The sequence below is a fragment of the Mytilus edulis genome, chromosome 9 (assembly GCF_963676685.1).
Source record: "Mytilus edulis chromosome 9, xbMytEdul2.2, whole genome shotgun sequence".
Lineage (NCBI taxonomy): Eukaryota > Metazoa > Mollusca > Bivalvia > Mytilida > Mytilidae > Mytilus > Mytilus edulis.
Window position 1 is genome coordinate 39,488,310 of NC_092352.1, and position 18,334 is coordinate 39,506,643.

The 18,334-nt window shown below is 30.0% G+C and overlaps 2 protein-coding genes across 3 annotated transcripts in view; one reads left to right on the forward strand and one right to left on the reverse strand.

The window, feature by feature from the left end:
* LOC139488377 (tyrosine-protein phosphatase non-receptor type 13-like) overlaps positions 1 to 18,334 on the reverse strand; it is a 108,889-nt gene that overhangs the window by 28,791 nt on the left and 61,764 nt on the right. The gene's annotated exons all lie outside the window — the stretch shown is intronic.
* LOC139488380 (uncharacterized) lies at positions 4 to 16,750 on the forward strand. The gene is made up of 4 exons (XM_071273929.1): positions 4 to 116; positions 10,797 to 11,048; positions 13,838 to 14,022; positions 16,055 to 16,750. The coding sequence occupies exons 2-4, from the start codon at positions 10,797 to 10,799 to the stop codon at positions 16,605 to 16,607; spliced, it is 990 nt and encodes a 329-aa protein (XP_071130030.1). The 5' UTR covers positions 4 to 116; the 3' UTR covers positions 16,608 to 16,750.

Genomic DNA, 18,334 nt, shown 5'->3' on the forward strand with positions numbered 1-18,334 from the left:
CTTGAATCAGCTTCTAGCTCTGTCGTCTGAACGACATGCAGCTAAGATGTCAGACAAAATTTCCTGTTTATTAACCTTTTTGCATAATAAGATGGGACTCAGTTATTTCAAAAAAGGTAGACAATATTCATTTGTTATAGTCACTGATAATTATGTGAGGGACTATCCACTAGGATGGGGGAGGGGGATGATTTTTCATGGTCAAGCAGATGACAAAAAAATATATTCTTAAGCCAGTTTGTCCCATGCCGTTAATATACAATGTTAGTGTTGAATATAGAAAATTAATTTGAATAAAGCGCCTATAAGGGACTGTGCAATATTTATATGAGGGTTGGGCTAGTGCAAACATGGACGGGGCACATAATTTTTTTAGGCGAATAATGAGTGGGGTGAAAAGTTGATTAACTAACATATGGGGGGTGCACTCTTTTTTAATAACCCTTTCATGTGTGCATTTTAAAACAATTAAATCATGGGCGGATGCAGGAATTTTCGAAAGGGGGGGTGCTAACCCAGGGCAAAAGGGGGGGGGGGTGCAGGGGGGTGCAAAACATGTCCCGATACAAATGCATTGATCGGCAAAAATAAAGGGGGGTGCGCACCCCCGGAACCCCCCACCCCCCCTGGATCCGCCACTGATTAAATCAATTCAATTCTATTCAATTCTTTATATAAACTTTAAGCACATTATGCTTATCAGAGCAATAAATACAAATACATTTCTATAACACAATATCACATAAATCAAGAGTGTAAAAGATTAATACTATATTTTTTAAAATCAAATTGAATAACAGCACTTTAACAAATCAATGACTTGAGGATGATTGTTAGTTCATATACTTATACATTAGGCCACCTAAAATTAATTAGTAGATTTTCATCCAAATTTTTGAAAAACATGGGGCGGGTGGGAGGATTTTATTTTTTAAATTTTATTTCATATGAAACCCTTGTCACAAGTTCTTCATACCGCGGGGTATATGCTTGTGGAGAACAAGCTTGTATAATGTATATACATGCTGTATAAGGAATCTGACACTATTTTTTAAACTCTTAAATAAAAATCCCTGATTGGCAACCACTGTTATACATGTAATTGCCGCTTTAGAAACCTATTTATAGTATACATCAAATGGAAGAGAAATGCTCTCTTCAGTTGGACTAGACCTACACCAAATTTATTTTACTTTCTAAGCAATGGTTTGTAGTCCAAATATAATCAATAAAATGTATTGGTACAATTGTATGCAACACAAGTACTATGAGTACAAAATAAAATGTAAACTTAGTGTGGAAAGTAATTATGATATAAAACATGAACTTATCCAAAAAGTAATTGTTGTTTAATGACTATATTGAGGGTATTGGGACAGTTACAGAGGGTGTTTGCTGTTTGTCAACAAAAACAACAGCCATGGGTTAATATAAGAGATTCCCGAATTAAAATGCGTGTTTGTCGACTTTTTTTTCTCAATATACGGTCATAAATCAAACAAATTCGTGCTTTTGTCAATTTCTTTAATCCAGTCATGTTTTTTGTACCAATTTGTTCTACGATTCTTGCGCTTTGGATATCATTTACAGTCCAAATTTCCTGACACAAAGTCATCGTATAAATAAAGAAAAAGGTTTTCGATTCACTTGTGTCACTACCGCAATTTGCGTTAAATGACAAGGCGTTTTACTCGTTACTCGAATATTTCATGCCCTTCTCGTTATCAATCTCTATTCTCGGAAGATGTTGTCATCATAGAGCAGCAGAATATGTCGACTCAATCATATCGTTATTAGATTACTCGGAGAAATACAAAAACGAAATTTGAAACAGGAAGTGTTGAATGAAACGAAATTATCGATGGTTCCCGGTAACGGACATGATAAAATCCGGAAATCGTATTTTGTTAAATAAAAAAAATCGGGGCGGGACGATTTCAGAGGGGCGGGCGGGGATGAAAATCTAGCAATTAATTTTAATTGGCCTTATCTGAATGCATTATGTTTATAGGTCTAAATGTTCTTATTTATAATACACATATTTGTTATTTCTGTGAAAAAAATGAAAGAAAAAAAAGCACAATTGAATGTAAACCAATAAAACCTAATACAGAGCTTCAATACATTTTTGTGTGTTTTTTGTGTCTTCAACTTCAACAAAAACTACCTTGACCAAAAACTTAAACCTTAAACTCCCACTTTCATTTTCTCTGAAAAGTTGACCATGAAATTGTGATCAAAAGTTTAATTTGGCTTTAAAATTGGAAAGATCATATCATAAACAAACAAGTGTACTTAGTATTAAGTTCAGCTTCCTTAAAAAACTACCTTGATCAAAAACTTTAACCTGAAGTGGTGCGAGCAAACTCACAGACATACTAACTGACGGACAAAGGAACGAAGGCACAGACCCGAAAACAAAATGCCCCTCTTTTATTGTAGGTGGGGCATAAATAATATTAAATTGCTTATAGTACATTATTATTAAGCATTGTCTGTAATAAATAAAATATCTGAAAACTAAAAATGATGTGAATTAAACATAGCATAACGTATGGTAAACAAATGCTTAAAGTAAACAGAAAATAATTTCAATTGTATTATAAACAAGCATTAGCCTTTCAAAAGGGCTAAGTGCTCTCGCTTAGTAGATTAATTCATTTACTAGAATAGCCACATGCATCAATCAACAAATTTTACTACACCCGTGAGGTCAAACGTTATGAAGTAGCATTTATCATACGTAATCTATGATACAGCTGAATTATGTCCCTTGGGAGTATTAATCTCCAACAAAAGTCCTTGCAAACAGTTGAAATGAAAAAAATGTATATATGCCTGATATAAAAAAAAAGATAGAAACTACTAAATGAAGCGATATTGAAATATCCCGTACGAAAAACATGACACGTACTCCAGCTGGACAGAAGCCGTACTGAGAACCGTACTTATAATAATCATTTGGACTTTTCTTTGAATGTCTTATAATGGATAACCCGGCTGGACTTTCAGCGAAATTAGCCGTAAACCGGCTCGAAATATTTAAATTAGCAGGAGTCCGGTTCAGAAAGTCCAGCTGGACTTTCATAAAAGTACGTCTGAAAAAATCCAGCCGGCATTTCTGGCAAAAATATGGCCTCTATAAAGTTCAGCTGGACTTTACAAAGTCCAGCTGAACTCATAAAAGTTCAGCTGGACTTCAAAAAGTTCTGTTTGACCTTTAAAGATGATCTCAGCAGGGGCTGATCCACAAAAAATTAGGGGGGAGGGGGTTCCACCCCCCTCAGAACCCTCCCTCTTGATTACTTCTGCTTAGTTTTTCTTTAGATGGTGGATTTTTCTGATTTGATATGCATCCCTTGTTATAATCTGAAAATAAAAAAAGAAAACATATACATACTGCTTATTTCTTTTTCTTTTTTGGAAAGATTAGAACTTGTTCTAAATCTTTACTTAGGCACCAACCTCCCTAACAACAGGACAGGTTAGCTACTGTTACTAAATGTATTCACACTGAAATATAGTTCCCTTTGGTTCTGATGTATGTGCACATAATACACATATAAACTGAAAAAAAACTGGGTATATTATTGGAGCAGTTCATTCAAGAATTAATGTATGTCATTAAGGTGTGTTGATGTGCAGGCTTTTAAAAAACATTTTAATAAGGTAACTGGGTATTGATTCAACTAGTATGATTGACAACTGTCATTATCACTAAACAATCAGAGACAAGGTGAACCTTTAATTACAATGCCCCACCTCCTTAACTGCCAATCAAATTGACCACATTACCTATCAACCTCAGTCTTACATAATTATACAAACCACTCAGTATAATTCTTAATACACAAGTATTTGACCTCATAATTGAATACACAAATGTGTATATTAGATGTTTGATATTTATAAGGATGATAGATTTATTTATTGCCAATTACTTTTGATCTACATTACATAAAGTGATTCTGTAAATTATATCTGAAAGATAAATGATTAATGGATTAACAAGATCTTAAAAAAAATGAAATATGAATACAAATATGAATAAATAAAAGGTATTCAAGTAAGGCCTATAATTTACTTGATAAATTTCCAATAATCATCTGTAATTAATCAACAATTAAATAAGTACACTTTTTTTTTATTAGGAATTGGCTTGAAACAGTTTTAAAAAAATTTTTAAAACTTTTAATTATAACAAACCATTGTTTATTAGTTTATTAGTTTATTTCCCATCAATCATTATGTCTATTTTTGTCAATTGAATTTTTATTAGAAGTGAATATATGGGTCATTTTCAAAAAATGTCGAATTTTGAAATTGAAAAAATTATTAAAAGTTACTTATTCAAACAACCCTCTACATAAGCAAATCATAACAAACAGTACTTTAAGAACAACATATTAAAAGATGCAATCTTAATGATGTCATACAAGAATATGTTATAACATTTTTTGATCGGTGGTACATTATTTTGTCTATCCTGTTACCATTTTCAAAAGAAATTTTGGGTTATTAAGAAAAGGTTAAGATAAAATGATAAGCTTGTTTTACGTAGACAATTAGATGGTTTTCAAGAGAATAAACTTCTATATATATTCATTCTGTAATATAATAGATAATTAGCCAATTTTCCAGGTTGTACTGAAAAATGCCTCTAAAAATTGGTTTTCAAAGGTTGTAAAAATTAGCACCAGTAATGCAAGTCTAAGATAGCAATTTATATTGTTCGGCATTTTTTCACCCTTTCAAATAAACCCAACATCAAGTAAATCCCTCATAAGTTAGTTTACTTTTCTCTATATTTCATTGGTAACAGGAACGTACGTTTCTGATATATTACTATATAAAAGTCTATCCTGTTACCTTTTTGTCTATCCTGTTACCGATATCAGTATTGCACCTGCGAATGCTTAATTGGGAAGATTAAGACGTTATAACCTGAAGATGACTTCAAACAACGAAATATTTCATTCGTTTTGCACCTATATGTTAAGATAAAAAAATTAACGACGTTTTTGTCTACAATTGTCTATGCTGTTACTGTAACCATAGCAACCATAGTAACAGGATAGACATAACAGGATAGACAAATTTCTTCGTTTTTGATTGCTGTTGTGAAATAACTACTCCCTTTGGAGAAGTGATTATGTTTTTCTATTGTGAATTTGGTTTCCAACACGTTATTGCACTTTTTACAAATATACTGTTGGTGTATTTAATCAAAATTGGTGGTAACAGCATAGACATAAAAAAAAGTACGCTATATTTTTTTCACTAAATGTCTTGAAATTTCTTTTCTCTACACTGTCGTTCAAGAAACGAGGCGTTTTAAATGTAAAGATTACTTTGCACTTTTGAAATCAACACTGACTGATTCAATATTCATAGGGAGATTAATTTCACGGCTGATATAAGTAGCGGTAACAGGAAAGACATGAACCTCCTGTACGCAGATTCAATTTAGTTTGTAGATAATATGTTACATACAGTGATATAGAAGCTACGAATTTTCGTTAGAATAATATTTAACGTTCTTAAAAAGTCCCTTTTGTAGATATCAAGGCGATCAGAAAATCGCAAAAAAATCATTTGAAATGTGTTTTTCTGACACTGTACGCAGACAAATACCCCCAAAATGGGTCTTAAATGCAGTTTAATCTTATCAAAATAGATGTAAGGTGTGTTTATTATTAATGTTCTGAATCACAAATCCGACAAGCTTTCATTTAAACCATTACAACTGAAATTTCCATTAGAAATAAAAAAGTTAGCATGGGTGTACTGAAAATTCGACATTTTTTGAAAACGACCCATATATTTTTGCAATCAAGAAAGAATCCACATTTTAATAAGATAAGTTTTTTAATTGGTTTACGTTGAAAAAGTACATTTTCAATGCCCTGTGTTGAAAAATACTTTAAAAATTGATAAAAAGGCACTCTAAAACTTTTAATCTTCAATGCCCTATAACCTCTGTTTCAACTTACAAAATGCCCCATAACAACATTTTTCAAATTTTTTTTGTTGACACTTTAAAGTTTTAAGCTGTTGGTCCAGATTTATGTCTTACAAGGATAGTTGGTAACATTTACTAGAAGAATTTTTGCCTTTTTTTGTGTTTTTGAAACATGTTCAGAACCGGCAACATAATTTCGATAAGATATAAACTGCATTTTAAATAAAATTGGGCAAATTAAGAGACCCATATTATTTGATTTGAGCTCATTTTATCCTCATACTGGAAAAGCAAGTTTCCTTCTAAAGACCTGCTGTAAATGCAATTTTCAGCAATAGTGCTTTATAAATGTTCATTTTTCCCCACCATACCTTAATATGAAATAATTCAAACTACTCTTCTAATCTTTCCATGAGTGATTTCCATCACTTTGATTCTACTGTCTTGCTGGCAAAATCAAGAAACGGGGAATTGTGAAGCTAAATGCTTACTCCTAAAAGTGTGTGGTTATAATTATCATGATTATATATATATTAAGGGGGCTCCTGGGTATAAATGATTTTTTTTTTCTAATATAGGATTTCGCTATATTTTTTCATAAATGAACTTTATCATATACTTCAAAGAAAAATGAAATAAAAAAATGGGGTCACCGTTCATTTAAGCTAAAATCTGCCTCTGGAAAAAGCATACATTTTTGTTAATGTCCTTTTTTTCTGTTGAACTAATAGGAGAAAAAGAGGAAATATCGATCGCTTAAATTTTACAATAATTTAGTTTATGTACAGCTTATTTAAAAACAATAATAAAAAATATAGGTCACCGATGAGTTAAAAAAGATATTTCAAATTTAAGGCCAAAAACTGGCATTTTCGCACCAAAGGGAGATAATTTGGAGCTTTTTCAAGTTTTAAAGTCATCTGGGGCCAAACCAAATCATTTTTGTGAGTTGTTTTTTGTACCATATCATAGAGTAACAACTAATAGTGTAATAAATTAAATTTGTAATGAAAAAATAAAGGTTTAATTTTTTGCTAAAATTTTTGTACCCAGGAGCCTCCTTTTAAGACTAAATAAATTTAAAGTGCATAAAATAAAGTAAAGCTTTGAAAATCACTCAAACTGAAATATTTTGCATAATTAAGTATTTAATGTAGTTTTTTTAATTCTTTTTACTCTTCAAAAATAAAAATTAAGCTAATATATATTTATATTGTTGTAATCATTTCATTAATTATGTTGAAGAAAAAAGAGCATATCAGATAATGTACTTACCAGAATATGCAATCCAAAATACATGCAAACAGCAATCTTCCTAAATTGAAATAATGATGCCAGTCAGAAGGATCCATCTTCTCTAATATAATGTGAAAAGAACAAACATTTGCTTTACATCCAATGTAAATTTCTCATTTTGTTTAAGAAAGAAGACAAATCTTCCTGTTTATTCCAAATTCAAATTTTGTTGTATTGCAATACATGAGGTTGTTTGAGGAGATGTGAAAATATTTCTTCTTATGACTTCTTGCATATGTCTTAATTTTGAATATGTGATATATTAAAAAAAAGAAAATCAATTATTAATTTGTTCAATTAAGAAATGCTTAATAAAAGTGATAGTTATTGCAGATATATGTATTTAGAAATGTGTTATCCTTCAAATGGCCCCATGATCAACCTCTGTGTAGATGCTACTTCCTGTGACCTGTCCAGACTAATAATTGAAAACAGATGGCACTCTCTACAAGACTATCATACTGCTATTAAATCACTGTTATGGCTCAAGTTTCTAATTGATATTAATTTAAAGAATGATGATAATTATTTATTTTATGCATTCATCTAATTAAATATAAATATACTAGAAAATGGATAAATTTAACCTATTAATAGATGTAATTTTGCTAGGGGTTTTATTTCATGAAAAAGTAAAAATGTTAAATAATTGTTGAAAACATATTTACTGGGATATATTTCAATCAAAATTATATCACCTATATTAAATTTCAATTTTCCATTTACAGTCTATTTTTAATATTTTATAATGGAATTGAAAATTTTAGGGGAAAAGATCACATCTGATAGTTTGATCTTAAAGTATATTGTAAAAAAATATGATATCATTATTATAACTTGAAATGTTTCATTTATAACGTTAACTCTTTTCCATTTTGAAAGAAATTGTTCCTTTCAAAGAACAGAATCCTAGTGACAAACTTTTTATTTCTGTAAGGGCAGATTTGGCTGATGAAAATATTCTAAGTCTTAATTCCTGCTCATAAATGACTGTAAAATTTTCTAAGACAAAAATCCTGCTGATCATTCTTCAGAAAGAATAATTTCCCTCAAAAGTCCAGCCCTGTTTATTTTCTTGTCAGAATTACAAAAAGTGCGGTTGGACTTATAAGAAAATACCGGCTGGCAAATAACCGAAGTATAAGAAAAAGTACGTGTACGGCTCAAGTCAGACTGGACATTTCAAAGTCAGACTGGAATACGTCTCAAGTCCAGCTGAAGTCCAGTTGAACTCCTGTTGAAATTTTCGTACGGGATTTGCTGAATGAATTGCCAAGAATGTGAACAATTCTTTACACAGGAGAATATAAATTCTATCCAAATTAAGCCTCAACTCAGGTTGGTCTCTTTTTTTCTTAGATGGACAATTTAACATTTCTTATTTTAATTGATTATGGCTATAGAGAAATATCCAAGTGATACATTTAGGGAATTACAAAGCAAATATAAGGCAAATAACCCAGTTAAAATATTTGTTTCTACTTGAATTCTTGAGTTTCCAATTAAATTAATCATTGTGAAAGGTAAAAACAAATACAAAAGAACAATAGTTTGGTGCAGTTTATACAATATAGCTTATATTGAAATCCGAATATACAGTTTAATTATTTACCCATCAATTTGACGTATTATGATGACTTTGGACTTTTTTCTCGAAACAGTATTAATGTTCTCAGTGAAACATTTCTATACTTTGTGATAAAAATCAAATGTACTAAGCTTCAAAAAAGTAAAAACATAACTGAAGTCTGATGCCCACGGTCATTTAACACCAAATTAATGAATATTTATATAATATTTCAAAAGGTTTCAGAATTGAATTTGGAAATATACAAACTACAGATGACTCATAGATAAAAAAATATTGTACCCTTGGATCCAATCACAGTGCTCCTAAGTTGACTTCCTTCACAAAAATTAAGTCTTTATAATATTGAAATATATATGCATTTTAGTTGAAATATCAACTCTGATATGTACATGTATTATTGATTTCGTAAAAAAATATTATATGTGTACTTAAGTTTTTTTAAGCAGGGCAAGGACTTTTTTCCCATTAATTAAAGCCAAGCGAGAACTTTTTTTAATAATAAATATTGACAGGCATAATTTTCTTTTTATTTGCTCCCAGCAAAATCACACTAGTGTTTCAAAAAGTAGTATCTACATTGTATTATCATATGGTGGAATTAAGTGGACAATTAAACATGAAATTCAGAAGTGGCATTATAGTAGACAAATATAGTGTTGCCAAATCTAGTACTTTTTATATCTTTTTAACAGAGATTATCCCATTTGTACCATCTCCCTTTTTCCAAAGATTTTTCTCAAAAGTCATAATTATTTATCAGCTTTCTCTTTTACCAATGCATACATGTACCGGTAAACATGTTGTGCTACTTTTTTCTTTCACAAATAAATTTTTACTCTTTGGTCGGGTTGTTTTTCTGTGACATTCCTTGTTTCCATCTGTAATTTTATTGTTATTAACCTCATCCTATTTCTTTATATAAATCTGATTTTTTTAAATTTTCAAACAATGTATTATGATAATTTGTGTTGATAATTACTTAATACAAACAACTAACAAGAATGAAATTAAAACTCTGAGATGGGGAAATATGAACTTTTTGTTTAAAGAGTATATTTATATATATATAGTTAATTAGCTAAATAAACATGATAAATAAACTTAAAACTATTTTGTCCAGGGTAAAACAGTTAAGATGGTTACACTAAAGACTGGTGTCTGTGTAAATGGTGAGAAGTGAGGGTCTAGCATTGATATTAACCATTTATATCTAAAATTAATAAGTCATTTTGCAATAATATGTCATTATAAAAACAACCATTTGTTTTCAAGAAACCAGTCATGGTTACTTCTAGTACAGGGGTACTTCTAGTACAAGTTATTTGTGTCTACTTATAAGTAAATTTTGTTAGATTCAAATTTCATTGTCGATAAAATTAAACATACATGTTGAATAATGACATCTGTAAACATATGGTAAAGGACAGACACTCATGTTTGATAAAAAAATCTCAATGAAATTTAGATAGTTTGACTTTTTTTACTTGTATATGTTAAAAAAAATTAATGTCTATGGTACATACATGTAACTAAATTAGCCAATAAAATAATATATTAGAAAAATTAAATAAAATACACTTGTATCAAAGTTGTATGTATATTTTTAAAAGTACATGTATCTTACTAATAAATTCTTTAAATAAATAAAATAAAAGTAACTTGTACATGTATGTAGTACTCTTGACTGTGATATTTCTGTACATTTCCGCATCTTTGGCAAATAACAATTTCTTAGTTAATTATTATTGTTCTATTACAAAGGCAAAATACTCAAATAATTGCTATTACTGAGATAATAAAATAGTCTTTCAAAAAGGATGTCTATGCTCAAGTCTTAATTTACTGAATCTTTTAAGAGTTCACTGAAATTATTATCATGTTTCAATATTTTATTATGCATACAAAAGTGATTTAATTTACATTGCAAATTTCTTATTTAATTTTCAGATGCTGAATCCTTCCTCTCAAGACATAACTATGGCCACACTACAGAACTTTAATACACAATCTGACAGAGGAGATCAGCCACCAAAATGTGATCTAAGATGCAAGTGCTGTGCTGTACAAATGGCTTTTGGACTAGTGTGTGCCTGTAATCTGACCAAAGAAAGTGTTGGTACACAGACTGATATTTTAGTTCTCAACATGACTACTGAAGACTACTTCAAACCAAAGACAACTGCCTTTAAGCTATTACAGGTAAGACAATTATGTATTTTATATTTTACTAGACCTTTAATTAAGAGTATCAGTTGAACATAATAAAAGTAATATTGCATTCTAGTATAGACATGATAGATGTAGTAATACTATCATACTTTGAAAAAATATAAAAAATTAAGGGTCTGTTCTAAAAAAAAAAGTACTTTTATTTTCTAAACTAAATTCTAACCAATATTTTAAAAAAGGAAATTTGTATTAAAGACATTTATAATCAAAAGAATGTTGGATTAGATATTGTCAGATGTGATCTTAATATTATTTATTTCTATTAGAAAGTAAAACAAGTCTTATCATATCAGAAATATCCTCTCATACATTTAGAAGTGATATTTTCAAACTAATAAGTTATCAGTATGATTGATAATGGTCTATGCATTCGTTATAGAGAGTGTTCAATGAAAGAAAGTAACATACTATTATACTGTATTAGTCTGGTACTAATTTAGCATGATCAAAACTACCATTCAGAAGCATACTACAATTTGTACATTGTATATCAACAGAAAGAACACATTTAAAGTTGAAAAGATGATGATTAGCCTGAATAAACCATAATCAGAAAATCTTAACATTCAGCAATCATAAATATATAAATTTATTATTGTTTTTCCCCCATTTTCTAGCATTTAAAAAAGTATAATTTAAGTTTTAAAGTTATCCAGTAGGGGTCAAATTATGGATTAGCTTTAAACAATCAGTGGTAGTTCATATACATATTCAGGACAAGCCATGATAATGAGAAATTTATCAATTAGAATTGTTCTTATAGGGAAGGTGACTGTGACTGACATTGCCTAGCCTTCAACAATAATCAAATACTTCAATTTAGCATTAAGCCCCATTTATACAAATTAATATCTAAAAATGTTTTATTTGTTTATGCGTCGATATTTATTTAAATGACCTGCTAATTTTATTGCGAACCCTATGATAGTTTTCCATAGATTCACCTGCAAGTTACCTGTCCATTTAAACTTTTGGCAGTTCTATTGTCCCATCTAACAAATACAACAGGTATTGTTCTCTGTATAGTTTATTCACCAGGACCTTTAAATTTCTTCTAGGAGAAATTATTGCGTGTGTATGATTGCGATTTTGTCATTTAAAACTTAAATGTGATTTTGATTTTTACGATTTCGAGAAAAGTCATGATTTATTCAGTTAAAATATTACAAAAAGTGAGTTTTAATTATTGCGTTTACAACTCTGTCGCATTAATCGCAATAATAAAAACCTCACAATAATTTCTGAATTTAAAGTACCTAAAAAAAAATGCATGCTGCTTTCAAAGGTAGATTGTGAGCTGAAATAAACAGTGACCCCATATTTTTATTTATTTATTTCCATTAAGAACAGGATAATTTATTTATAGAAAAATAGTGAAATCCTTTGTTTGAAAAAAAATAATTATTTAGACTTGCAAGCCCCCTTAATAGAAAAAAAGAAGGTGTGGTATGATTGCCAATGAGACAACTCTCAAAAGGACCAAATGACACAGAAATTAACATCTACAGTTCACTGTATGGCCTTCAACAATGGGCAAAGCCCACACACATAGTCCGCTATAAAAGGCCCAGACATATTTCTTGGTTTTCGACCCCCCTGGGAGCAAAAAAATAGCTGGATCTGCACCTGAATAGAGAGGGGAAAGGTACCAAAGGGATATCCAAACTCATATATCAAAAATAAACTGACAGCACAATGACTATATATATAACTGTAAACAGAAATAGGGGTCAGGTCAGTGAACCATAAAATTGGAGTAAAAACTTTCATACGTCATAATTACTCATTAGATTTAAATCTCATATTATACAAAACTGTTGTCTGCTCTATGGTTAGGTTGTTGTCGCTTCGACACATTCCCCATTTTCTTTCTCAATTTTAAAACTGATATAAGAGTTCAAGTAATAATTCATAGAAAGTCTCATGAAGTTTTTTCAATTTATTGCAAGAAAATGATAAGATTGTCGCATATTTTTAATATTACAACATCACTTCTGACAATTTATCACTTATGGTCACATCTAAAAAAAAAAAAAAAAAAATTGGATACAAACACTGAAAATTGCAAGATGAACCTGGGCATGTAATTATGGCCTTAAATGGACCTTTAAGGGCAAAATGGATAATTCTTGTTGTTTTAAAATAAATGTCAATTTTAATGTCCATGATCTGCTATTTCTATGTTCTCTATTTTCCATGTTCCTAGATCTTTCTGTCAGTAAAGATTGTTGCATCTTTTCTTGTTAAAGTTTCCGGTCAAGGTAGATTTCAATGACGTTTAAGTCACAGCTACTTTAAACTTTTAGGACATATAAAAAAGAAGATGTGGTATGATTGCCAATGAGACAACTATCCACAAAAGACCAAAATGATACAAACATTAACAAATATAGGTAACTGTATGGCCTTCAGCAATGAGCAAAGCCCATACCGCTTAGTCAGCTATGAAAGGCCAGGATGAGACAATGTAAAACAATTCAAACAAGAAAACTAACGGCCTTATTAATGTAAAAAAATGAACAAAAAATAAATATGTAACACATTAACAAACCACAACCACTGAATTACAGGCTCCTGATCCTTGTTAGTTGTAAGTCAAATTAGTGTTCTGACCAAATTTCATGGTTTATTGGACATTGAAAATATAGTGTGTCACACTAAGTGAATGTCAGTACATCAGAACTGTACTGTAGAACTTATTCCTTAATTTCTTTCTGTAATATTATCATTCATTTTATCATATTTATTCATCATTGTAGAACCAGATAACCAGTGTCCTCCATACAACCAAACTGAGCAGCACATCTGACAAAACTTTTGAGGACAGTGTTTCAGAAGTTATCAACTTCATTAATGATCTACCAGATACACCTAGAACCAGAGAAAAAGTTAGAACAAGGTTCAGAAAAAGAATGTACAACCAAAAGGGATATGAAAAAACCAAGTGAGTATAATTTTGTTTTAAGAAGTGTATGCATAATTCATGCTCCTGCCACCAGGTCAAAAGGGTGTTGTTTACCTTTGTCCTTAAGAATGTCAGTACATGTTTGTCTGTAATGTGTTTAAAAAATAATGGGGCGTAGCATACAACATTCTTGAGTTATATAAAATAGAAGATGTGGTATGATTGCCATTGAGACAACTATCCACAAAAGACCAAAATGACACAAACATTAACAACTATACTGGTCATAGTACAGCTTTAACAATGAGCAAAGCCCATACCGCATAGTCAGCTATAAAAGGCCCGATAAGACAATGTAAAACAATTCAAACAAGAAGACTAACCGCCTTAGTTATGTAAAAAAATGAACGAAAAACAAATATGTAACACACAAACAAACGACAACCACTGAATTACAGGCTCCTGACTTGGGACAAGCACATACATGTTCTTTAAGGAGGCTCGAGGGTGTAAGATTTTCAGAAAAAAATTAAACATATATTTTTTATTACAAATTTTATTAATTTTCCTTAGTAATTGTTACTTTATCATATGGTACAAAAATCATTCAAAAAAATCTTTCTGTGTTGGCCCCAGGTGACATTTAAAATGTAAATATCATTGAAAAAGCTCTAAATTATCTCCCTTTGATGCAAAAATGCCATTTTTTGGCATTAAAATTGAAATATTTTTTTTAAATCATAGGTGAACTATATTTTTATTGTTTTTTTTCGAATAAGCTGTTCATAAATTAAATAATTGTATAAGTTTAATTGATTTCTGTAATTTTTTTTTTCTATTTTGATATTACTGTTTCTCTTATTATAAGTTTGACAGAAAAAAAGGACATTTACAAAAAATGTATGCTTTTTTTTGAAGATTGTGAGCCGAAATGAATGGTGACCAAATTTTTTTATTTATCTATTAAGAATAAGATAAAGTTCATTTATAAATAGAAAAATATAGCGAAATCCTATATCATATAAATAAAAATGTTTTAGACCCAAGAGCCCCCTTAATCAGGTTATATATCATGTATATAAGCCAGGCTACATTGCAAGTTATAAGAAGACCAAGAGTAACACCTGTTTAACAATCCAATAAATGGTCTGAATAAATTTTAAAATTGAAAACAAATGACATGTATATAAATCACAGAATTGCATGCTCTCGATTACTTTAGACAAGTGAATAAGTGACATAGTTTACACAGGGAGTTGATATGAAAATGTTAATAAAATTAACAGTTGTTGATAGATATATCATGTATATCTTCAGTGAACCTTTGCCACTTCTGTTCTATATAAACAATTAAAGAAACAGGAAACAAATACTGGCAAATAAACTTACCTTACAGAATGAGATGATGATACCAGTTTCTTTTTATTTCTTAGAGGTCTTCTGAGATTTCTTGTTCAGTTGTTACATTCCATGTTTCCGGTACTGGCTTTCATGCAAACCGTGAATTAAAGGTGTACGCAATATATATGAGATATAGAAGTAAAAAAAAATCTTTCAGTTAATCAAATTAAGAATTCTGTTTATGAAATGTCAGTTCCTGATCCTAATAATAGAATGAAGAAGTCTGGAAGACTTGTGAACTTGCTTATTATTCCCAAATTTCTATAAAATTAAATGGTTTTATTATGAAAAATTAAAAAAGACCCTTTCACCCTCTGATGTTAATATTTCCCCATTGTGGCTAACATTGGACACCAACTAAAAAATGGAGATAATTGAATCTTTTATGCAATATGATAACAGTTATTATTATTGTTATTTTAAACACCTTTGTTGTTGTTAACAATTCAATATTTTAAGTTATATACTAGTGAAAGATGTGTGTTATAATGCAGCATATTCTGAATTATTGATGCATTAGTCATAACAGCTAAAACAAATAATAATATTTCAGTTGACGAGTTAACTATATAAAAAACAAATTACTTATAAAAAGAAAATCTGTATAAATATTTACAAACTTAGGTTTATAGAAGTACAGAGATACTAATTATTTATTTTTTTATTTCAGAGAGTTAGCCATAGCAACTGGCGGTAGTGTTAGAAAATTGCAGTGGAAGAAAGCCAGAGAGGTAGTAATACCACCAAAACAAGCCAGGGCATCCTTCAAACAAAGGAATATTTCAATTGTGAGTTCCGCAACAACATCACCCATATCTTCTCCTGCTGTGTCTCCGGTATCTACTCCATCAAATTCTCCACAAACTTCACCCACTCAACCTCCAATGATTTCTCCTGCTTTGTCAGTCTCTTCTCATACCCCAGAACAGCTTCCACAAACAAACAGTTTAGGAGTTCATTTTAAAGTAGGAGACAATGTCTGCATTGCAAGTGGCGGCAAGACTTATGACTTTGCAACTGTGGAAAAGATATGGACCTCAAGAGTCGACATTACCTACCTAAAAAAAGCTGGGCCTAAGCTTTCAACATGGAAGTTGGGTAGTGGTAAACTTTACAAAGACAGTATTCATAAGAACAGTGTCTTTCATTGCTTGGGCAAAGTAGATCTAGTAGAGGGTCAGCTAATGCAGACAATAAAGAAAAAACTAAATAGTCTTTTTTAGTAGACAATTTTGTAAAAACATGTAAAGTTTGACTTTTGAAATATGTTATCTTATTGTCATTGAAATTTTATTTTCAGATTTTATCAAAATTTACTAGTAATTTAAGGGCCCTTTATGAACCGAGGCTTCGTGTTGAAGGCTTTTCATTGACTAATAATTGTTTACTTTTTTAAATTGTTATTTGGATGGAGAGTTGTCTCATTGACACTCACACCACATCTTCCTATATCTATAAGTTAACAGTTTTGATTATAGGTTAAGCTAGCTGATTGTTTTTTTGTATATATTTATGTAAATATTTTAGGTTTCAATTAAGATATATAATATAAAATACTCATTGAATAAAAATATATTTAATTCATTTAAGACTGTTCTCTCCTCTTCTATCTTAAAAAACTTGCCAGTAATTGGGAATCCTATAGCTTTGTTTTAAGTTTATCCATGAACTACCATTTAAAAATTTTGCACACTAACTCCGACTTTTTTCCCTTAAATGTATCACGTAGAGTTAAAAATGTCATGTTTACAAAACTATAGAAATTTTTGTTATATTTTCATGGGTTTTGAAAAAAAAAATGTGCCAATGTTAAGTGTAGGAAAGTTGAACACAATATTTATTTTCTGACAAATTTTCAATACATGTATTTATCTTGAAAAAACGCACACAGACCAATTATTTGTTTTCTGCTTTTTCAGTCCCTTTATTTATATTAAATCAATTTGTAATAGTATTGTAAAAAGCTGGTTATTTTTAAACTGAGTAGAAAATACCCTTTAACATGTAAAATTAAGGAGATAAGAAACACAAAAAATACTTTGTTTATTGTTGAACTTAGTTGTCTTGTATTTTTATTGTTAACAGGCAAATATGTTTTGAATGTTGAATTGTCACTTTACTGTTTGTCATCTTGCAGGAAAAAATTAAATTTCTTTTTGTCGAGACTTTGGGTTTTCCCTGTGTTATTGTTATACTGTGGATTCATTATTATTCGTTGGATACCAATTTTCGTGGCTTTCGTGGATACAGGTGAACCACGAAATTAAATGTTCAACGAATAACAAATTTTCTATAGGCTTATATGCAGACTTCGGCAAAACCACGAAATTTAATATCCACGAACATGCAAGTTTCGTAATCCACGAAAATTGGTGCCCACGAAAATAAATGAATCCACAGTAGTATTTATAAGTTCAAAAATGGTTAGTGAGAGAAGTTGTATAATGTTCTTGTTTTGGGAAAAAGATATATATAGGTAAAATATGCAAAGACGTACTTTGGCGGTTCAAAAGGTGGGGTTCAGTTATGTTATATTATTTTTTCACAGAATGTATGATTTACAATATCAAATATGACTTCAGTCCATTTAAATAATGTATTGGACATTTTGTAATTTGTTTTGTTTGAATATTGTTGTTATAATATATATGTTTATTTATAATGATATTAACATGATTAAAATTGCTAGCTAGAAAAGAGAAATGTTATTGCTAGCAACTAAACCTATACCTAGAGTTTTGTTTTATTTATTATACGAAGGATTAACAAATGCAGAAAAAATGTTTATATAGATTTACATATTACTATCTACACTTACACTTCCAAAGAAAAAATAATCTGCTTTAATTCATTAAGGGGAATAACTCTAACTTAACAATTGGAAAACTAGTTTGACCTAGTGTTAAGTACATTCAAGACAGATTTTAGCATGTCAAGAATATATCAAGAA

Bases quoted from the DNA above. Each gene is read 5' to 3' on its own strand.
- LOC139488380 (XM_071273929.1), top strand. From the start codon at position 10,797: ATGCTGAATCCTTCCTCTCAAGACATAACTATGGCCACACTACAGAAC. The intron at 11,049-13,837 runs GTAAGACAATTA...TCATCATTGTAG, and splicing joins CTGCCTTTAAGCTATTACAG to AACCAGATAACCAGTGTCCT. The intron at 14,023-16,054 runs GTGAGTATAATT...TTTTTATTTCAG, and splicing joins AAGGGATATGAAAAAACCAA to AGAGTTAGCCATAGCAACTG.